A 24,027-nucleotide genomic window follows, 5' to 3' on the forward strand; every position below is an offset into this window, starting at 1 on the left:
TTATTTGAAAATTTTGGTTCTAATTCATTATATCAGCCAAAAATGAAAATAACTAAAAAAGTTTCAAAGTGCAAGTATTCAATTTCAATTTGAAATAAAACTGCATTACAAAAAGTGTGCCTTTGAGGGACTATAAACAACAAACAAGAAACAAAAACCAAAGCCCCAGTTTAAGTCACAAAAGTGGCTGGAAAACACAAATATGCTTATTTGAGATGAACCATATTAAAACAATTAAGTAAAAAGAACTTATTTAGCCACAAAAAAAAAAAAAGTAATTGTTCACCAAAGTCTGTCTCTGAAATGAGCATTTCTGAGCCATGCTGGAATTCATTTTGCTAGAACTAATACTATCCATGTTTCCTGCTACCCAGGGAGCTAGGACTGCTATTGCTTTTCAGAAATAATATGGCAACAGAAAGGCACTATACCAACAAATAAATGCCCTCACAAATATCATAGAATCATAGAATAGTTAGGGTTGGAAAGGACCTAAAGATCATTAGTTCCTACCCCACCGCCATGGGGAGGGACAACTCACAACCACGCCACCCAAGGCTCTGTCCAACCTGGCCTTGAACACTGCCAGGGATGGAACATTCACAACTTTCCTGGGCAACCCATTCCAGTGCCCCATCACCCTCACAGGAAAGAATTTCCTCCTTATATCCAACCTAAAGTTCCCCTGTTTAAGGTTTAACCCATTACCCCTTGTCCTGTCACTACAGTCCCTAAGGAAGAGTCCCTCCCCAGCATCCCTATGGGCCCCCTTCAGATACTGGAAGGCTGCTATGAGGTCTCCACGCAGCCTTCTCTTCTCCAAGCTGAACAGCCCCAACTTTCTCAGCCTATCTTCATAGGGGAGGTGCTCCAGTTCCCTGATCATCCTCATGGCCCTCCTCTGGACTTGTTCCAACAGCTCCATGTCCTTTTTATGTTGAGGACACCAGGACTGCACACAATACTCCAAGTGAGGTCTCACAAGAGCAGAGTAGAGGGGCAGGATCACCTCCTTCGACCTGCTGGTCACGCTCCTTTTGATGCAGCCCAGGGTACAGTTGGCTTTCTGGGCTGCAAGTGCACACTGAAGCCAGCTCATGTTCATTTTCTCATTGACCAACACCCCAAGTCCTTCTTTACACCAGACTTTACACCAAATATGGCCCAAGATGGCAAAACTCCAGGAGTCAGCTGTAACCAACACAACTAATTGTATATTCCTAAAATTACTGTAACAGGCTGCACATCCTATTTTCGATAGAAAAATTCTGTTCTGATCAAATACTTCAGACAAATGTAAGTTTTGACATTCGTAGCACTGGTACCCACCCACCATCTACCATTCCTTCCCTTTGGCCTTTTCTGAAGCTGGTTTCTGCCAAATTCATTTGATGTCCCTTATTTCTTATACTAGAAGACAGACTAAATATGCATTTGGGAAGAAGATGTATATTCTTTGGGCACTTTTAAATGCAGTACCTGCTAACCTTATTGAAAGCTTCCTTACTGTTGTGTGGGAGAGGCAGGACAGAAATTGCTGCTTTTCTCCCTCTTAAACATTCAATATTTTCTATATTTTTATTATGTTTTGCCTTTTTTATCACTTGTCTGAAGCATGCATATTCTTTCTCATTTGCTTTCTATCCGCATTTTTCCATGCCTTGATTATTTATGTTACCCATCTCAAGAGCATTTCTAATACTGGAGAAAAGACATCTTTAAGATAAGAGGTGAAATGAGGCACAGAAGCTTGCAAAGCTGAAAACTGAGAAATTATTACAACCAAAAATGCAAAATTTTACTGAGACATGTAACACATTGAGTCTTCAAAATCCAAAAACTATGATGGTCTTTGTATACCAAAAACATAAACATTTCTCATGTAGTTTCATAGATATATTTTCCGTATTTTTTGGCTTCTGAAAGGGATTTTGCTGAACAAAAAAATCATCCACTGAATCATCCATTCAATTTTATCCACTTTAATCCAGTTTGATTTCACAAAGGAGCTGATTTAAATTCTGGACCTCTTGTCCTCTTGAAGCTCAGGTGCTGGAGCAGATTTTCTGTCCCTGTTTTTATAAGTGACATTTTCACTGCTCTGTGTGACTTTAAGAAAGTGGATTGGGAATTTAAAAATGTGACTAGGGGCAGCATGCTAGCATGCAAGATTTATGGTTGGTAGCCAGTGTTGTCTTATATTCACTATTAGCTGAGGGAATCTCAGAAGCTGTCTCTGCCTTAATATGAGAATTTTCTGTAAGAAAGGATCCACAACCAAGGGGCACACACTAATTATTAAAACTATGGTCCAAAACACAGGGTTTTATCCCTCTTTGACATTAAATACACCAGAAACCCAAGCCCCTGTGTTACACTCTGAAGGGTAGAAAATTACTGCTTACAGAAGATTTTCCAGCTACTTTGAACCTACTAAGAAATCCTGTGACTGCAATCACATGTAAACATCAGCCCCCAAACATATTAAACTGTGTCAACACAACATAAAATGTTGAACACTGACTGCTAGTTGATTAAATGATAAGTTCATTAAGAGTAAATAGTCTATCTAAAGCTAACAATAATTGCAGTAGCTATAGATCTGTCTAGCACTGGTTGCAGAAAGCACTAATAAACTTTTTAATACTTTTCTAGTAAACAGTTTCATTTTTTAAAAAAGAAATTAAAACTAGAAATTATATTTCATAATAATAGAATTTGCTTGATGATTTCTAGGACTAAACAGAGCATTAGCAACATGGTTTAATAACCTCAATATAAATGTACTCAATATCCATAACTGGGAACATTAAAGTAAATAGCAGGATATTTTTTGGCAAAGGTTCTCTGGGGTTGTTTCAGGTAGCAAGATCTGAAATATTTAAGCTATACCTTCTTGATACTGAGAAAGAAAAAAAAAAAAAAAGTCTTTCTCCTCATGGGTTTTTTCTGGTTTAAAGTAGCTTTGCGCTTAAACAGTACAGGAATACATATGAGAAAACGGGGTACCTCATTAACAGAGAGATGCTCATTTTACCTTCTACTTCTGCAAAATGTCTTCTATCAAATGAGAAAAGTCAAATTTATTTTTAGTAATTTTGATCCAATTTCAGAACTCTTTACCAAGGGAACCACGCACTATTCTCCATTTTACAACCATGGGGAAATTGTCACACGATGCAGAATCATCTTCCACCCATAACTAACCACCAAGCCAAATCCATGCATGAGAAGCAATGCAAAGACTGATGAAATCCCTTATCAACCCCAGTCTGTCTGTTTCCTCTTATTTTTCTGAGTTTCATGACACATTAGACAACTATACCTGAACTGTGATCTGACAGAATTAGGTAATACAAATGTGGAAAGGGAGTTTAAAAATTTGCAACATAGAATCATAGAATCATGGAATAGTTAGGGTTGGAAAGGGCCTTAAGATCATCTAGTTCCAAACCCCTGCCATGAGCAAGGACACCTCACACTAAACCATCTAACTCAAGGCTTCATCCAACCTGGTTTTAAACACCGCCAGGGATGGAGCATTCACAACCTCCCTGGGCAACCCATTCCAGTGCCTCACCACCCTAACAGGAAAGAATTTCCTCTTTATTTCCAACCTAAACTTCCCCTGTTTAAGTTTTAACCCACTACCCCTTGTCCTGCCACTACAGTAAACGTTATAACAAGATAGAGAGGAAAAGGTGTTATCCACAAAGTGACCAGTGGCAGTTTATTAGGCTGTGAATCTCAGGAACAGATGATAAAAAAGGTATTTACCTGACACCATAACTATGTGTAAACATTTTTTTAATCCTTTAAAACATCCAGTGTCATGAAAAGAAATTTATTGCAAAAAGAGCTACTTTTATGAAGAATGCTGTTTTTTTACATACTATTGCTTGAAGTGTAAGAGCTGCACTTCTATTTTTTTCTTACTATATTAGGTATTTATGGGGTATTTTTCTGATCAAAATCTCAATTCATTTGTTAATGATACAAACACAAGAGAGCCTGATCTAGAAAAACTCTTTACATGGTTGTTACATATAAGCCATATATTTATGTAATTAAATACTAATATCCAAGCAAAGGCAATATCTTATGCCTCACAAACACATCCATTTTCTGCCAATAAGAAAAATTCTTTAGCCAAATAATGGCAATGTTGCAGTATCTACTGTCCTTTAGAGGCACATCTGCTCCAGATCTTAGTTTTGTGATACAGGATCTCCTTAGCAGTACTTTTTGTAAAGCAAAGTAAAACAATGAAATGCATACCCTTAACTACTTTCCAGATTGCAGCATAAGATAACAGCTTTCAGTAGGACTGTTCTTGCTCCTACAAATCTGTTACCATACCTTTCAACTGAGAGAAAGCTGAATTCCTCCTGAACTGTCTCCATCTGCTAGTCTGTTGTCACAGTTAGAGCTCATGTGGCTTTAATTCAAGCAGTTCTGTATACAACTTTTCCATCAGATCAAAATGTAGCAACTTTTATCAAATAACCCGATCTCAGCAGCCCCCTTTTTCTGGATTTCAGGGGTGGATTGCTGGAGTTTTTGTGTTACTGTCTCACTAAGGTTTTGCTGTTGAAAATTCAAAATTTACTTTCCTCATTCCACTGTCACCCATCCCAGCAGCTTTTTGAGGCTAGCATCTTTTAGCCTTACCTTAAATCAGACATCTACTTTACATTTCAGCTCAGAAGAGGAGCTTGAACTAACAACAAGTTTTAGAATGTGCAGAGCAGGGTCTGCTAAGAAAGTAAAACCTGCCTAGGTTTTCATACAGCAGCACTGACTTTGGGTATTTACTGCACACTGTTACAGCAAACAGAATCACTATTACTACACACCTCGATAAGGCAAGGCTTCATCTGTGCTAGAAGAAGAGGATTAAGCATAAAAAATGGTACTGGACTTTTGGCCTGGGCATCTGGAACAGCAACAGATGAGTTTCATCCTATTGCTATTCACAAGGCCCCAAGTAACTTTGGATAAGCCCACACACCGATGCTTGGGCCACTCTCAGGAGGAAAGCAACAGCAGTCTGAGCTCTTTACAAACATCTTATGAGTCCATACAGTGGCTAGAAAACAATCTTAAGAGCACAGAGAAGGAAAGGTAAAAGCCTCAAATGAAAACTAAATGCAAAGGTTACATTTGAAAGAGTGAACCAAGGAATAGTCATCTTAATGAAGTTGGAAACAGAGAGACAAGAACAATTCTTTTGTTAGAAATTTACCACCCACACTCAGAGTATTTAAATTCTCAGGAAAAAACAGGCAACATGCAGAGCAGAGGAGCACAGTTTCAAACCACATCTATTTTAGAAATGTGCTAGCACGAACTTCATTTCTTTCCCACCACCCGTAGTTCTCCAGACCTTCCAGGGCAAATTTCTGGGATCTTCTGACGACAAAAAAGATGAGGTAGCCACTCCCAGCAAGTGTGCATAGGGCTAAGAAGTTAGCAAGAACCCTCAGGAATCGAGTCAAGTGAATATTTTCCTCTTTTCGGCTCTCCTGCTCCTCCACAATAGCTTCCTGCACTCGTTAGAAAGAAAATATTATTAGTACTTTAATGGTCAAGACCCCAAATTGTTTCTGTAGTGGTTAGAAGTCAGTCAAATAAATTACTAAGATGTGAATGCACACCTGGTTATCATGTTTTCACATGAACTTACATTGTGTCATAAAATCTCGTTTAGACGCTGGCAGACTTCGGGGTTTTGTCTCACAGAGTTCACTTTGTTTCTATTGAGTGTGTCCCCACTGAGTCCCATTATACCTGTACCCGTGTGCCAAAAAGAAACCAGCATGCTCTGTGAGCCTGTGGGGTGCTGTGTGGCTGAGTGACCCAGCAGGATAGGTGTGTGAAGAGCTGTCAGAAAAGGAACTAACACACCTTTAAAATGTACATTTGTGAGAATGAGAAAAATGTTTAATTCAGAAGGAATCAACAGATAGTTTAGACGTAGGAATCTCAAAAAAAGGCAGACAGTGCACAGCCTCAGACTGCAAAATAAAACGTTTGTTGGCCAGTACTGATAAATGTTAAGACTAAGGTCTAACTATAATCTACAGCTCTGACTTTTACCAGCAGAAAGGGCTTTTGCTCTGAAGTGTCCTCATGAAAGGGAGTTTGGTTACAGCTTCTCACTTTGGCATAAAGATCAGCTGCACAGAGGGGAAGCTGAACTTCCACACTGCAATAATTACTCTGCATGGTTCTGTTTTTTCTTACAACTTCTGCTTGTTACATAAATGAAAGTCTTAAGCAAAACTCCCATGACTTCACCTAAGACAAAACTTCTCTTTCTTTATGAGGTTCTTTGCTCATTTGCAAAGATAGCAGTAAAGCTTCATGAGTTTATTTGTTAAAATTGCCTCTGTCTCTACTTATTTGTATTCCTCTCCAAATAACTTTCAGCAGCTGAGCACAGTAGGCATGTAGGGAAAGGAAGGGTGGGAAGGATGTTGTTGTGTGACTAGATAATGAAACCAGGGCTCAGTCTTTCACCTCCCATGTTATGTTGTCGGTATGACTTAAAGCCTAGCACCTTCATTATTACCTAGCAACTCCTTTCCAGTGTATTTCCTGTACATTATTACATTTTAAATTAAACTTTCCTTTACATGCTGCATTGGTGTGTCCCACTGACCTCAGTGTAGAAACACATTCTTTAACATTCAACATATAGAATATATCCCCTTCACTGTCTTAACAGCGGTACATCTCGCATCTTCCCCCAGATTCCTCATGCAATGACTCTTGAAGTCAACATAGTCTATAAATTGAAGAGGCCTGAAAACACCTTGCATTGCCTTGCAAACTGGGATTTATTTGATAATTAATTTCAAAATAAAAACTTTTTTTATGTAAGGAAGATAACCTCCTTATTGAAATGCAAGTATACACCAAAATTCTGAGGCTAATTCTGATATGAAGAATAACCTTTTATAGATGATCATATTGCTTTATCTTATGGTATCTCTTCTGTGTAGCAAGAGAAAATGATAACGTGAGGTTAGCAAAATGTCACCAGCATTAAAAAAAAAGTTTTTCAGACAAGCAGCATAGAAAATGGAAGACATCGGAGATGAGGAAATGGAGGAGATTATTTTACAGTAGAATCATTTTTCTAAAACTAGTATTGCAGTCACAGATAACACAAAAGATGTTGTTAATGCTTTTTTCTTCCACAATCAAAAAAGAAAAAATTAAGACAGGAAGGCACAAAGACCAATACTCAGAAGGGTATAGAGCTGACAATTCTTGTTTAATTTTCAAGGCTCCAGCACAGCTAAGACTTGACCTTAGTTCCTTTTAACACCAGTGTGACAGATAAATCAGGCTACCTCTCTTAGTGACCTCTATTTTACCTTAAAGCTTGTTGTGATGGAGGCAAACTTATTATCTGCTGTCTCAGGATTTCCAATCAAGTAGTCCCAGCTTGTGAACATTTTCCAGCTGAAATTAAAACTAGTATCATCCCCACCACCATCATCATTTGCATTTCTTGCCATTCTACAAAAGCCAGAAAGACAGATGAAGTCCTTGTTAGAAATATTTCTGAAATGTGAACATGACTTTTAAATTGTTTCTAAATTCTAACATTGTTCTGGAAAAAAAAAAAAAAGTTATTTCATTTAGTTATGTTATACTAAACTTGGAACATTTAGTCTGAAACAAGAGAGGAGGATAGAGATTTTCATATTTAGACAATTTATAAGCACATTTTCATGAAAGAGAATTAATTTATTTCATTCATACATCAGAGAAACTCTGCTGGAAAGAAACCCAATGGGGAAACAATATCAAGAAAATCTCTGGAATGGAGAGATGCAAAGCATCCTGAACTGTCATAGATTTTATTAGGGACTTCACAAAGAAAGAAAAAATCTAAAATAACAAGCCAGAACAAAATGTGGATATTACCATATAACAGTATTACCAGTACAGCTTCCTTTTCATCTCCTATGCACTTGTTTCAAGATTGATAACAGCATCCAGAAGCCTCAAATTATTTCTTTAGTGACTTGACTTAATTTTAAATGGTAACTTCTTTATTTCAAAGCATTGTCACTCATGTAATAATAGTGGTCTTGCTTCCATGTACTTTATTACTTAATTAAAACCATTAAGCACAAGGATGGAGTATATTGGTAGGGTACAAACCATCCAGCCTTTAGTATTGTATTGATTTCTTGATCAGGAAAAGCTCACTAATACAGCAAAGTTATGAAATTAATATCAATACACTCTACATACCTCATTTTTAACAGTTCAGTAACATACATATTGTCAAATCTGAGAAGACAATAATAGATAAACAAGACCTGAAATCTTTCTGAGCTGTCATAAACCAGTACCAAGGTTGTGTTTTCTGTTTTGCTGCTCGTATACAGAAGGGACAGACGCCAGGAAAGGTTCTTGTTAGGATCTGTCCTGCAGCTTGTTTCTAAACTAAAATAATTCCTTCTCAAGGGTTCCCAATGAAGTAGTGAAGATTCTTGTGGTTGGGATGTGATTTCGAGAGCTGAAATATTTTTATTTTAAGTTATGTACTGAAAGAGCTGCAAAGAGGAGCCCTAAATATAAATATTTTCCTAATTAGAATAATAATGCTTAGTATCCTCCCTACCTCTTTAACATAGATATTCTCTTTTCCAGATCTCAGTCAACAGCAGAAAAATGGCATAACCTTCTGTTACACTGCTTTTAGTTTCTGTCACATGTCCAGATGGGAAGTTAGCACATACAGTTTATTTTTTTCCTCAAGGATATTCCTTCATTTGGGCCACAGGGATTTTCTTCTAGAGGATTCTTTTTTCTCTTTTTTTTTTCTGAGTGGCAGTCACTGAAATGCAATTGTCTAAGACTAAGAATTTTCTCATTTTCACATTTACATAATAAAAAGAAAAGAAAGTAGTTTTGAGCCAAAACTATGACTTTTTTATTGTACTACTGTGTTCCTCCTCCAAAATACATATATGTAACTGCAGACTTTATTTTTTTTCTTCTGAAATGCTTCTTTCCCTATGCAGAAACCACATCATATTTGAAAAAGAGAACATGAATTAAGCTAGTGCTCATGCAAGGAAAAAATACTGACTTCAGGACAAAACACTGGAAATACCAGCTGCAATTTTCTCTGTATTGACAAGTGTCCTTGAATCTGGACTTGCAATGCTCTGGTTTTTTTCACTGTAGGCATCTTTTAAAGCCACCACTATAGCTGACTGTATTGTTGTAGTAGGTCACCGTGCTTGAATCAAGATTATTAAAAGTTATATTCCTTCGCAGCTTACCTCCTTACAAACTGTCAGAATTATCAAAGTTTATCCCAATAATGAACTTAGCTATAAAATAATAATTTTATTTCATTTAAATTCTGATCTTAAGACTATATTCAAGTCTAGAATTTAAGAGCTAAATGACTAATGTATCACCAGTTTTACTGCCTAAGCCCTGTTTCACTTACCTCTATGATTAAATCTTTACAATGCCCAGTAGCATTAATTCTATACTGCTGTGCAAATGTGAGCACTCCTCTATAGTCTTGATGAGACTCATTTACTGCTGACTATGAATTACACACAGTATTATTTGCTATAAGTTTCTTTGTTTCTTCCCTTCTTCCTTCATAAAATAATTTAACTCACATAAGGTATCATTAAAGGTAGAAGAACTGAATTTCCTGGATGTTAGCTGACATTTTGCTAGATGCAGAGTATTTTGAAAAGATGGGCTGAAATTCAGAAGGAAAGTGTTAACTTATTTTAGCAAATATTTTTCCTAGTTCCACAACATTGTGACACAGTTGCTTGTGTAAAACAACAGATAAACACACAGTGAAGGAATCCTACATGACTTAGACCTTGCACTTGATATTGCATTGTCCTGCCCCTAAAAGTATCATATTTTTATAAGGCAGTCTCAGTGATCAACAGCGGAATGATCTGCCTTTTTGAATGTACTTTATTTGGATCCAAGGAGAACTTACGTTCGAATGACAATCATAAAGCTGTAGCCAATAGTTCCAACACCAACAAGAAAATATGAAAGAGGCATCCTGAACTTGAGCCATCCAATTGTCCTCTGGTTATTGTAGTAACCATAAAAGAGTACAGAATACTGTGCAAAGCCCTGAAAAGTCATAAAAAAATATAATGTCACATCTGTTAAATATGCATGTACTCAGAGATTGTACCAATAGCAGTGTACTGAAATATCCGTTCCAATGCATTCTAACAGGTGTAAGCATCACTATAATAAATGTCACAGGATGAAAAAAAAATTCTCCTTTCATCTAGAAAGACCTAGAATACTTCATGGCAAATTTCAAATCTTTTATCTTTAAAATACTTCATGGGCACTCTATGATTTTATGAGTGAAAAGTTTTTATCCAAATACTTCTTGTTGTAAAGGCAAAAACATTTCAGCTTACAAAATTTGTCTTAAAAATTATGTGCAGACAAAATGCCAGACTTTTAACTGAATTTTCACATTTCTAAAATTTATTTTCATAGCCTATTTGATAAAAAATTCTCATATGCCTTCTTTGCCTATCAGTGCTGTCTGCTGTTCATTGTGAAATCATTCAGCATACGTGAACCAATAGTTAGTTGTATGTTGTGGATAATTATCCAGCATGCAGGGTTTTTAACAATACTATTCAAAATATCTCGATTTAGTAATCAACATATCTCATTTTAATTCATATCCGAATAGCTTTGAGATATGTGCCTACACAGAACAGATGTTCTTCTCTGATAAAAGAACTATTGTTATAGAACACATTTGTTGCTAACTACTAGTAAAACATTTACAGAGTCAGGACATATTCAAATTCAATACTATCATCTCTTCTGCATCATTTTGCTCATTAGAGTACCCTATAGTTCCAATTGAGCCCAAGTTTCATTACAGCCTAACACAGCTTTGGAGAGCCTTTTGGGTCCCTCAGAGTATTAAAATGTTTTTTAAGTCACTGTGTTCTGAAAAGTCAGAGACAATTCCTCCACTGCATGTCATTCCGTACGCTGTTTCCTGGGGTTTGCCTATTGCATTTCGCCATGAGACCTGAAATATTTTTTTTGCTGTGTAAAGGTATTTATGGAAAGTCTTTTTCACTCCTTCCCAAGACTAAGATAAAAGACAGGTGAGATAAGAATATTGGCAAAATGTTTAATTATAGCAAAATCCAAATTTGTGTCTCTTTGACATGTCAGAGAGTGTGCAAGTGCACAAAAAAGTAAAAGTGCAAGTGCAAGGGTATCAAGTGCACAAATGCAAAAGGTATGTTGAGCTCATCTTTTCTTTACTGTCCTAAAAATTGGTGGGAGCTTGAGTTTCTTGTTTTAGGATAAAATAATGTTTGCTGATCTGGATTCTTTTATTTGTAACTTGGTAGCATACAAGGGATGTGAATCCAGCTTTGAGACTTTTCCCCATGTGTTCTTGTATTGCTACGTATACTGAAATGTGCACGTGGACACTGAGCTTCATTACATGTTTACTCTGAAGGAAACACTTATACTCAGAACTTATAGGGAAGAAAAAAAAAAATAAATTACTTCTATTGCCATTTTAGTCTGAAATATTTGATATCTCCGAATATTAGATACTGAAGTAAGAGAATCGTCAAAGAGTCATGTGAATATGCAGTATTGAAAGCTTACACATACTTACACTAAAATCCCAGAGAGTAGCAAAGTTCATAGCACTTGCTTCTTCAGCTCTTGGGACAGTTTTTCTAGGTAAAGAGCCATATGGCTTCCCCATCAAAGCCTGAAACCGAAAAATTAGGGCAATTTACATTTTAAAGCAAAATACCAAGAAAGAGAAGGGACAGTTATCCCACTGCTGCTCAGCCACAGAACAAGTCCTCACACGGTCCTTTCCAGCCTTTACCCTGGAAACTGCTGAAGATTTTTTCTGTTTTGGCTTCAGTGGAAGATAGATCACGATATTGAAATGCTGTATTAAAAAGCTCTTGGAAATTCCTACTTGACCTTTTCCCATCTGCTTACTAGAAGACAAGAGGTTGTGGAATACTGAAATCAGGGAGATGGCAGAATACTTTCAGTTCCATATAAAGCCTCTTTTTAGGAAGACAATATGGCACCTCAAATGAACTAGAAAAATACTACATTTCACAGAAGCGATTTCTGCCTGAATTGCATCTGCCCTGAGCAGCACTACTAACTGATGCTGCACACAGTGCAAAACACGAGGGGTCTCTCATGACTTTACAGGCCTGCTGCACCTTATCAACATGTGAGTGTTAAGCCAGCTAAAAAGAAGCCATGGTGCCTCAGAGGCCTGGAATGCATCTTTCGATTCAAATGCACATTTTAGTCAAGATATTCTACTTGTCAGCCTTAGTCTCAGTTCCTCTTCTTTTCTCCATAGAAAAAAAAAAAAACTTTAACACAATCCTAGACTATGCGAAAACACTTTCAGAGCACATGTCTATTTTAAGACATTTATCTGTAGAGAAAACTGTCTCCAAAGAAACTACATCTTTAAAGCCTTAGTATAAATTAATACTTTTAAATAGAGCATAAAGAGATGAAAAATTTATTTAAAGGTCCAGTCCTATGAATCTCACTGCAAAGACAGAAATTCACATAGTGATTCTCAATAATTTAAAAGATTCCCACCTCAGGGATCATTACAAGTCCAAAGGTCAGTCCAAAGAGAATCATGTTTATTCCATACATCCAGCGCAAGAATATGAAATAAGATGCTACTGATGAGCCAAAGTGACCTATGAAAATATGAGAAGTAAAACAAAAGCCAGATAGATCAGTCTTTTCATGTTATTTTACCTCAAGATGAAGGCACTAGGAGTTCATTTAAAATAAATAGGGGAGGCTTTTCATTTGCTTTATTACCATAGTTCTAATAAATTTTTTATAAGGTAGACCTTATAGCAGCCATCTCAGTAACTGAAGGGGACCTACAAGAAAGCTGGAGAGGGACTTTTTACAAGGGCAGGTAGCGATAGGACAAGAGGTGATCACTTTAAACTGACAGAGAGGTGATTTAGGTTAGACAGTAGGAAGAAGTTCTTTACTGTGAGGGTGGAGAGGCACTGGAAGAGAAGCTGTGGCTGGCCCATCCTTACCAATGTTTAAGGCCAGGTTGGATGGGGTTTTGGGAAACCTGGTCTAGTAGAAGGTGTCCCTGCCCATAGAATGGGTATTAACTAGATGGTATTTAAGCTCCCTGCCAACCCAAACCATTCTATGATTCTATAACTGTAAATCACAATGCACAGACTGTACATGGACTTTACTCTTTTTCATCAATGAGGCAAGAACAACTACCTCTGACAAGTGAAAAGGTTACCTGAGGATGAGGATAATTTAGCTGTGGTTGCCTTTAACTACATTTCCAGACTGAGCAGGTCCAAAAAGGGGGCAACAGGGAACATGATAAAAATCAGCTTGCACCAGTCCAAGTTTCACCAGTGTTTTGAGTTCACTCTGTGGTGCAATATGTTGCAATTATGAATGAAAGAGTAATACTTTAAAGTAGTCTTTAGCCATATTTTCCTGCATCAAGAGCTTTATCCTACTAGGCATTGGCATGCAGATTGTCATGCACAGTATAAATTTCAGCGGTGCAATGAAAAGGTTCTCCCTGTACCAAAACAACAATGTGTGTTTTCCATAAAGTCCTGTTGCAGATATTGCTGAATATTATTGTATAATGAAAATAAGCATCTCTTTCCTAAATGTAAATAGTTAATCTACTTATCTACTTCTATCTCTCTTAAACATCAAAAATAGATTTATCTATTGCCAATACAAGGATTGCTGCCTGTTGTCTGAAGCGGGGCTCGCTGTGCTAGAAAAGACCCTAATTTTCAAGCAGGAAGCCTACCTGAGACAGTCTAGAACTTCATGCTGATACCTGGCCTTTCTAGATACCTGGTGACCGAAGAGTCAAGACCAAAATGAAGAGGGCTGTAAAAAGAAGGGTCCTATTCGTTAAAGTGGGAAGCATTATGAAACTAATCAGATGTTACAGATGAGTTTTGTTGATAGGGCTTAAATGTAGCTAGCACTTTCCTTTTTTTCTTGTTTTGATTATTCCACTAATTTATTCTTTTATTTATTATAAGAAATTGTTGATTATAATTATCACATACACAAAAACTCGATAATTTTAGTATCTAAACACTGACAATCCCCCTGCTGCAAGTTCAGAGGCCCATCATAAACAGTGAATAATTTTTTTTTTCCTATATTCTTCTGTAACACATCCAAGGTGTAGTAGAGTGTTGAATTACCTGATTTTATATTGTCAAGATGGTCTTACATGTCTACAAGTGGCCTTGAAATAAAATCAGAATTATTACTTCAAAACAGACAGGAACGCTTAAGATTTCCCTGTAGCATTAGCAGGTCTCTTTCATAGATTATTCAGACCTATCCTAAAGGAGCGCTTTGTTTATCAAAAGTACCTTTTTGAAGTCTGTTTAAACTTCTCCATCAAGCTGAAACTATGGTAAGAAAAAAAAACACACTAAAACTTGTGTCCTTGTACCTTAGGAGTTCCCAAGCATACCAGTATAACTCTAAGATACGGAGAATTTGCTCAATATGAAGCATATTCTTTTCAGGTCTTTCTAGTGTGTAAGCAACGGCTCAAGGAACTTTTTGATTCAGTAGCACTGGCAGGCACAGGTGTGTCACCTTTCCCAGTTCAACACATTCTTCATTTAACCTCTTTCGCTAAAGCTATTGTATTTCTATTGACTTCATGGGAATTCAGCCCTTCTGTTGTTTTCATGAAGTGTGTTTATTTCAACATTGGTTTTCCCTTTAGGCTTCCTGCATCAGTTAGGCAGTACTAGGGCAGCACAGCTACTGATTCTCTTCAGTCTGTGTGAGAGAAAACTTTCTATGTCATCTATCATTGTTTTACCAGTACAGTATTTCTTTAAAAGTCAAAGAAACCTTACACAGCAGTTATATAACTGATCCACTACCCAGGACCTTAATTCACTTTTCATTTGTAATCTGTCTACTACCCTGGCTACATTTGAAAATCGATCAATGACCAACGTCACTACATAAGTATAAGCATCAGAGGGTTTTTTTTCTTAAAAAAAGCCTCTAGCACATGTTAACTCCTGAGCTGCACCCAAAAGACAGATCATTCTATTGATATATGTCTTGATCTCCCTCACTTTGTTGATCCTCTAGATTTCAAAGTAGGTGTCAGTCATGCTTGGTTGGTCATATGCAGTTTTTTAGAAGGACTGAAGAATAAATATTAGTGTTTCTCAGTGGTTAGAAAATTATATTTACTTCGCCTATTTCTACTGTAAAAAGGTACTGCCTTTTGCTTGGGATTTCTTAATAAAGAGCTCACTTTGAGATCAGAAAATGCAAATTGTCTTCACGAGAGAGCATAGAGATGACTCATGCTGAAAAGTTTAGTGGTTGGAAACTAACAACTCTAAAGGTTTGCTGAGCATAAAATATTCCCTCACATAAAGGTATTTAGCCAAATGAAAATGTTTCCTATAAAGAATAGTCTGCATATAACTGTCAGGTTCTTGTTCTATTCATGCTCTTGCTGCTGACACTTTTTTTTTAAGCTAGGATCACACAAGATTCAAACAGAACTCTCATAAATTCCGACATCTCTTTCAGGTGCTATTGACATTACCTCTTCTTATACCCTGCTAATACTTACACTTCTGTGCATAGTGCCTGCCTCTGGAAACAAAATAACTTACAGCATAGTGTTAGCAGTGATCATCAAGGATTATGTAAGTTTTATTTCTAGTTTCTTTGGGTTAAGAGACTGCTTATAGAACTATAATCCCAGATGTTGGAAGAAGTAGGAGCTACCTATGAACATTTCTTTTTCAAACATATTTCACTGGTGAATGAAATATATCAGACACTTACCTGTGTGTATGCATATGTTCTGGTGGAAAAATTATCAAAAAAAGAAATATTAGTTTAAAAATGTTAACCTGTGTCGTGACAGGGAAAGCAGTCATGCAGGCTGAACTGTAGTGGAGAACTGAGCCAGCATATTTGGCATCATCAGAATTCCAAGAATGGTCCAAACAACCTACTTTACCTGTCACAATCTGATGTCATCTGTTGCTTGTTTCACTCTACTGTCTCTTCTAAAACTGAACTGTCATGTAGACAATACTCCCTCAGATTTCCTTCATGCAGCCACATCTTGCTAAATAAGACTACAGCGCATGGGAACTGACATGGGTACAGACTCATCACAAACAATCTTATCCAACAACAGTAACTATAGAAGTATTGATCCTGGTGTCCAAGCCTAGTGTTGAACCATTTTCTTCAATCACTTCTCAGTATTTTGAGTAGACTGAAGGATCCAGTGGTTACATGCAAGGTGTTACCTGTTCCAACAAGATTGTTTTAAGGTGTTCAATGTTCTGCATTTAGCAAGTCTTATGTAAAGTCTTAAGCAACCAAAAATATTTTTCTGCCAAATGTTTTATAAGCAGTATCAGGAACATTCTGTTCAATTTCTGATGTCATGTGTTTAAGTTAGTACTGTTATTGTTATTTTACAAGGGTTTGAACTAAGCCCCAACGTGCCTCTCCTTGCAGAGGTACCACTGCTTCAACAGAAGTGCATGTCTGAAGAAAGTAATTGTTAAACACATTTCATTCCCTGGAGTTCACACACACAAGCTTGAAGCTGAGCGTTGAAAAGGTGGCTGCTCCTCCTATCTGTTAGGTATTTGATCTCTGATCAAATCTGGAGATTTTGATCAGAGATTGATATAGAAATGGTTTTACAAACAATCGCATAGTGACTCTGCCAACCTGAAATTTTGGGAATGCAGGGTAATCCTTGACTCAGCCCCAAGAGTTTGTTAAATGACAAGAAACAGAGGATTACTCTTTCTCTTTTAATAAACGTGCAACATATGCACCGCCTACATATAACTTCAGATGACATCTGATTTTCTAGAAAAGGTGAAACAGTAGATTTTTGGTCTCTGTGACTCAATGTATCTTAATCTTTACTTTCCCTTACACACCGACTATACTTTTTCCATCTAAGTTTCCCCTAATTCTCCTTTTTTAATACCTAAATCCCCTTTTTATTCCTTGGCAGCTTAATCAGTGTCATCATTAAGATGACCTTGATCTTAGTACTACAAACGTACTAATATGAGGTACATCCTGAGAACTACTGCTTGGATTAACCAGAATCAAGTAAATTGTGACTGAAAACTCTTTTCCTCAGCAATATTTCACAGCTCCTCCCTTGAAATCACGCCTTATTCTAGACTACACTTTCCAACCAAAGTTCAGAGTATAAAAAATAAAAATAAGTACAAAAAGAATAAACAATCTTACCTGTTGAGATTATTGAAAGTTGCTATCCCACTGCCATTTGGGGACCAGGTAACAGTAAAACTCATTTAAATGAAGAACTAAACAGATATAAAAGCAAGACTGGAAAAATTACCCGGTTCTTTTTTTTCTTGTTCTTTTTTTTTTTTTTTAATTCTGATTTTACAGGGAAACAAATGATCTGTTGGAAGTTATTACTAGCAGAACAGCTTGTGCCATGACTACTCCCTTGCAGAAACTTGCAGAAATGTTGTTCTCACAAATCCTCGAGATGTCAATTATATGTCCAGACCAGTAAGAGACCATTCATATGTAAATGCTGAGATTGATTTTAACTACACACACACAGCAGCTTCTTTCTCAACTCTGCCTCAAGTGAGTAGATAATTTGTTCAGGAGTCCATAGACCATATGTTTCAGGACATTATGTAAGTTCTTCTCAAGGGCTATTTTGCAGTTAAAACAGCACAAAATTCACAATTTATCATTTTCCTGTTATTCTGCTGTTCTGGTTATTGACTTTTGATGCAAACCGCAATTTCTTCCAAAGGCAACTTCTCTAAAATCAGTTTGCATCACACTTTCATCTGCATTTCATCAGAGGCAAGCTTCACTCAGGTACCTGTGCAATTAAGCTAAATCTCCTTCAAAGAAAGGGCTGAATTTTAAATGCATCACTGGAACTTAAAACTGACATGCCAAAAACCTACTCTCAAACATAAACATAGTACTAAGTACCCTAGGTGTTTTTATATTTATGCCTAATACATGGGGACATACAAGACCACTGTTTTCTCTGTGTTGTATTATGTGGTTGAAAATGAGAGCAATAATGCCAAAATACCACTTGCATAAGGCTCAAGATGATGAAAAAATATCACAGAAATAATTATAATATAAATACAGACAAAATAAAATGAAGGTAGGCAATGTCTAAATTCTAATTCCAATTTCAGGGATTAACTTCACCACTGGCTGCTAAATTGTGTATTCAAGATTTTTATCTGTAAATTGATTAAAATTCTCTCAAGGATATTTTCAACTAGCTATAATATCAAGCTCAATAAATATTAAGAAAAAATAAATGCTGATTGAGTTTATACTATACATTGAATACAGACCTTTATTTCTAAAGTATTGATAAGTAACTTACCATTTTTACATGCATCAGGAATAAGATACTAGATACTATTCTTTATTACCTTCCTTAAGTACTTACTTTCAATCTCCTTAATTTTCATTTCCCAGGGTATGCAGGCTGTCTTAAAATTCTCAAAATCTCTCTGAAATTTCATCCACTTCTGAAATGGGTCACAAATAAAAAAATATGACCATTATCTCAGTGCCCAGATGCTGTTTCTCCTTGAGCTAACATAACCCCTTAATCATTCACAATATCCTTTGGCAGAGCCCACTGCAATAGAAGCAGTAGCTTATGAAGAGCCATCTTATTTCGTTTGTTCTGAATATGTCTCCTACTGGCTTTGTGTGAAAACCCTACCTCTTCCAGAAGAAAAATGATTAAATAACCTCTACTTTTCATTCTATTATTTTTTTTTATAATTGTTTCTGAGAATTTAATTTATTTCCTGTGCTATTCAAAATTCAGATCTGGAGCTCAAACTGTGTGGTTTAATTACAATTATTCTACACAATACTTTATCTATTAGATAAGTGTAACTTCTGTAATAGAGCTTCTTGTGCCCATCTGAGTTTGAAAGCCTCATTATTTTTTGTGAACATTAATGCTTATGAGATGTGACTCAGCAGATGCTTGAGTCTGATGTTTGCAGAAAGTCCAGTCTAAGTAAGGGTAAACCTGTCTGTAGCAAGTAAACTTACCAAATATTCTTAGCATCATTCTACATAAACATTTTAGTTTGGGGCAAAAGTGTGCTTTTGAAGTGAATCTGCCAAACCATCCTGATTTACCACACTCAGATTCACACTGTATAGCAGTGTTAGAGGATAAAACTAAGTCAAAAGATGTACTTGAGGACCACCTTAATCCACATCCACTGCTAGTGGATATTTGTTGTTTGAGACCACAAAGGACTTATCTGTACGAGAGACCTGCCAGAATACATATTGTGCGAATATTGTTCAGCCTTTCAGTCACAACCCTACAGAGCCATATTATTCCCTAGCATATGCGTAGCCCCGGAACCTTAACTTAGTGGAGATGCCTACAGCACTTTTGTTGTAGGGCAAAAATACACTTTTTGATCCTTCACAGAAGGTTGTCTCAAGGTAGAGACTGAGCTTTGGATTCAACCCATGCAAAAATCAATATATATCAAGAGAAATTAACCTTCACAAGATATTAAACTCCTGCAAATTCTTGTGAAATCAAGCCTCAATCAAATAGTGAGTTTGCATTAGAAATATTTTCATGCAAGAACAGTGAAAACAAAAGTGTCCAAATGCAAAGAAAGACAAGGAATTCTGTTTATGTAGATGGGTATATATGCCAATAATGGACAGAAGTCTCCCCATTTGCATTACATGCAGTTAGTGAAATAATAAATTTACCTTGGTCATCATCACTTTGTATGCATAGAATTTTTTTCCTTTTCCTTTTCCAAGAGCACCTTCAAACTTTTCAACAAAAAGCTGGGCTTCCCTGGAAAATGAAGGCAAAAGTAAGATATAGATGATGCTATGGTAAATTTCATATTGTCTTTAATGTATCGATGTAATTTTTTATGTGTTCTAACTCCTCAAAGATTTTTGTAAAATCTTGTTCCCTTAGTCAAGTTTGCAAAGAACAGGGATGAGACTTTGTATTTCACAGAATAATAATTATATGTATTGCAAACAGAACAAGCAACTTCAGTAATCTGCTCTCAAACAAATTCATTTGGACCTCTGAGAATCGCCTACATCCAGTTAATGTTCTCAAACATTTTTAGTCATAGAGACTTTATTTTGCGGTTCAGCTGCTGCTCATATATGTCACTCACAAACTCTTATTCCTCCTGGTTTCACCTAATATAAATTGCTGTTGGGTTACCTAAGCAAAATTTATTTCCATTTTTTATTTTGGAAATATGTATACATTAATGTCTTGGTTCCTGTGTGTTTCACCTTCTCAAGTCTAGACTTAATTCAACTCTTCAGTATTTATGCATGTATTATTTCTAATTGTACCATTCTTAGAATAATTTTATAGAAGTGTAGCTTCAGTGGTCCCCAAAAGACTAAAATTTTGTTTATAAGCATATGGAAGTCAAATAATACCATGGTGCTACAAATATGAGATGAAGATTTTTAAATTGTTTTAAAAGGCATAATGGTTGTGAATTAAAACAATGTCATCTATTTTTTTATCTGTAAATTTGACTATCGTAGAATATTTAGGGTTGGAAAGGACCTTATGATCATCTAGTTCCAAACCCACACTAAATCACATCACCCACGACTCTGTTCGGCTTGGCCTTGAACACTGCCAGGGATGGAGCATTTACCACTTTTTTGGGCAACCTATTCCAGTGCCTCACCATCTTCACAGTAAAGAACTTCTTCCTTATATCTAATGTGTCTCTATTGAGAAAATGTGCCCTAAAGGTTAAGTGCCCTAATCTAAAACACTCAAAAATAGGGTAAGAAATCTTAGCTGTCAGTATATGCACAAAAGTGCATTACTATTTGTCACCACACTCGATGACTGCAAAGCTTTGTGTATTATATTAGGTATAACACTAAACACTTGAGAAAGACAATTGGGAAAATGTTAGTTGTGATGCACAACTCTCCAGAAGCGCTACAGATAAATTCACTGAGTAAAATAAATTCTCATTCTTATATCTTCTGTTCAGATATTTTATGCAAGCAAGCAAAAATATTTTGTTAAACTGCAAAATCTGACAATGGCTTTGTCAGAATAGTGGTGTAGCTGTGATAAAGGAGAATTAAAATTATGGATGAAGAAGGCTATTACCTGTGTCATAATGTCCCTTAACTCAAAAATCTTAACTATGATTTTTTTAAAAGATAGTTAAAAATCATCTTTTAAAATACTGTGCATTTTTAGTAACTAGAAATACTTGGGGTGATCTTCATACTATCGTTTGAAGACCTACCAAAATCTTTCCCCACTAGACACCCACTGTACCAGCCTCTTTCACTCAGAGTAACAAGGCTGCAAATGGCCTTTTGTTTCTACACTTCCCAAGACTGCAAAATTGAGCTACTGTATTTAGCTTTCACTCTTTGAGAGCTTTCCACCCTTGATAGCCCTCTGAGCACTCTCACCTTCCAAGTGCTCACACCTAAACCCAGATGGTGAGGCATTAGGATCAGTGCCAGTTAACCTGACCTCCCCAGGAGTTCAGCACGCATTTTCCCACCACCTGAGATCCCCTTTCCTTCTTCAAAGACAAAGGTTGGCAGAAGCAAAAACTACACACAATGAAATGTATCCCAATCCAATCACTCTTTTTTTTTTTTTTTTTCCCTGTGGTATAAGGCAAATTCAGATTAAAAAAAAAAGTAAAATAAAAAGACCCAGCCACCACCCCAGCCATGCATTACACCTATTCACCACTTCAAAGTGTCCCTCAGGGACCAAGTCAGTGTCTTTTTAATGCTCTAGATCCCTTATTCTCAGTTCTGCTTTTCTGGATCATATTTGTGTTCTGGATTTTGGAGTCTGATCTTTCTGCACTTTAGCTAACTTTGTCACAGACTGAGCCTTCTTTATTCTCTGTAAATTGAGACCTTCAAAGATTTTCTGGCTCAGCACTCACATCTCATTCTTCCATTTTGATTCTCAAAAAAAAAATTCTACTTTAAATTTCAGCCCCTTCACATAAGTCAGAGGAAACAGACTCTTCCAGTGCCCAAGAGTCCCTTTTAAATCCATGTCCTCAGGAATTAAAACCTTGTTGCACCGTCAGGAGATACGAGGCAGTCCTAACAGCAGATGGCAGCTTCCTCATAAACTCCGCAGTCAGTGCTGGAGCAATACCGTAAAAGCAGCCAGAATCAATAAACTGGAAATATACCTGCCTCCCAAGGCAGCATATTATATTCTGGACTTAAGAGGAAAACCTCCCACCACCACTTTTATCACTAGGTAATTCAAGCACTTGAGCTTGTTTATGAAAAATTACTGAAATCAAAGCCTCCAGAGCTGCAGAAAACCTCTGCTTTTAGTCACTAAACACTTGCTGTTACACTGCAGAATATGAGGATTTCAAATCATAGGGATTTTTGTTTGGTTGGTTTGGGGGGTTTGTTTTGTCATTTTGTTTGTTGTTGCTTTGGTTTGGTTTTGGGGTTTTTTACAGGAGAAGTAAATTGGAAATCTAAGGGATAATATGAAAACAATCATTAACATAAAAAAATCCTCTGTAGCAGATATGAACATATTTTGCATCTATAGCTGAACACAGAAATTCTCCACAAACATGTTCTCCTATAAAATTAAGCCAAAACAGAGCAAAATGGAACTTTCCACACTGGAAAACATAAAAAGATTTATTTTTAACTCTTAATCCAAACCTTCTGTTCATTTGTTCAAAATGTCTTCTTACAAAGTTTTTTGCAAAAAGTAGTATTTCTTCTTCCTCTCTACCTCCTGTACTCTCCATCAAGCAACCTTTCACTTCACCACTTTTAGCACTATTTAAGATTTTTCTCAAGGACAAACCAAAACATTGCTTTTTGAACAAGGTGATCTGGATCTCCAGGTTTAATGCTGCTAATCCTCCTGAATGCCTCCCTGAGTCTTACTTCGGCAGTGGCTAAGGTTTCCTTTCTCCCTGAATCTCTTCTTCCCCAACACTGCCTGCTACAGTGTGTGCTGGGTACAGAACTGTTATAAACTGTCCCTAAATGTTACTGCTTTACAATCTTTTTTCAAATCAATTTTTTTCTTTTTACAAATCAAATTTTTTCTTTTTACAATCAATTTTTCAGTGATGTCCAGTGACAGGACAAGGGGCAATGGCTGTAAACTGGAACATAGGAGGTTCCATATGAACATCAGGAAAAACTTCTTTACTGTGAGAGTGACAGAGCACTGGAACAGGTTACCCAGGGGGGTTGTGGAGTCTCCTACGTTGGAGATATTCAAGGCCCGCCTGGACAAGTTCCTGTGTGATGTACTCTAGGTTACCCTGCTCTTGCAGGGGGGTTGGACAAGATGATCTTTAGAGGTCCCTTCCAACCCTTGGGATTCTGTGATTCTGTGATTCTGTTATCTGTTTTTCTCAGATTTTCACTTCATTGGTCTTCTTGGGACTGAGTTCATCATTGCAGCACAGGCAAACCAGACAATGATCTGAAACCAGATCACTGATACTACCCAGTCAACTGAGTTACACATGCAAGATCAGAGCACAAAACCAGTTGGATCCATGCATGCACAATATTTGTGAAGCTACCTTAATGTTTTGTGAAAAAAGTATGGAGCAACCCCTTTCATTATTTTCATATATGGCTTTCCAGTGCTTATAAATTTGTGCTATAAATCTTGAAAAAAAATCAACTAAGCCCAAACAGTGAACTTGCAGTATTATTTAGTTTTACATTAATATTGTATTTATGTTCTAGTCTAGTTGCAATATACTGTGGGTTTTTAACTAGTCGCATTTTTTACAATAAAGTGTATTTTAAACATGCATTAGGTTTCAA

At 36.6% G+C, this 24,027-nt stretch overlaps 1 protein-coding gene across 1 annotated transcript in view; it reads right to left on the bottom strand.

Moving 5' to 3' along the window:
• Positions 1-24,027, bottom strand: part of LOC133209592 (transmembrane channel-like protein 1) — a 56,989-nt gene that overhangs the window by 12,198 nt on the left and 20,764 nt on the right. The window contains exons 6-12 of the mRNA XM_061348291.1: positions 19,921-20,011; positions 18,608-18,689; positions 12,673-12,779; positions 11,699-11,797; positions 10,010-10,152; positions 7,386-7,530; positions 5,352-5,546 (exon numbers count right to left, since the gene is read on the bottom strand). Of these exons, the coding sequence (XP_061204275.1) occupies positions 5,352-5,546; positions 7,386-7,530; positions 10,010-10,152; positions 11,699-11,797; positions 12,673-12,779; positions 18,608-18,689; positions 19,921-20,011 (862 nt within the window). The remainder of the gene's footprint in view (positions 1-5,351; positions 5,547-7,385; positions 7,531-10,009; positions 10,153-11,698; positions 11,798-12,672; positions 12,780-18,607; positions 18,690-19,920; positions 20,012-24,027) is intronic.

This window comes from Neopsephotus bourkii, unplaced genomic scaffold (assembly GCF_033783945.1).
Source record: "Neopsephotus bourkii isolate Nb327-2 ecotype Australia unplaced genomic scaffold, CSIRO-AGI_Nbou_v1 NB_350, whole genome shotgun sequence".
NCBI lineage: Eukaryota > Metazoa > Chordata > Aves > Psittaciformes > Psittacidae > Neopsephotus > Neopsephotus bourkii.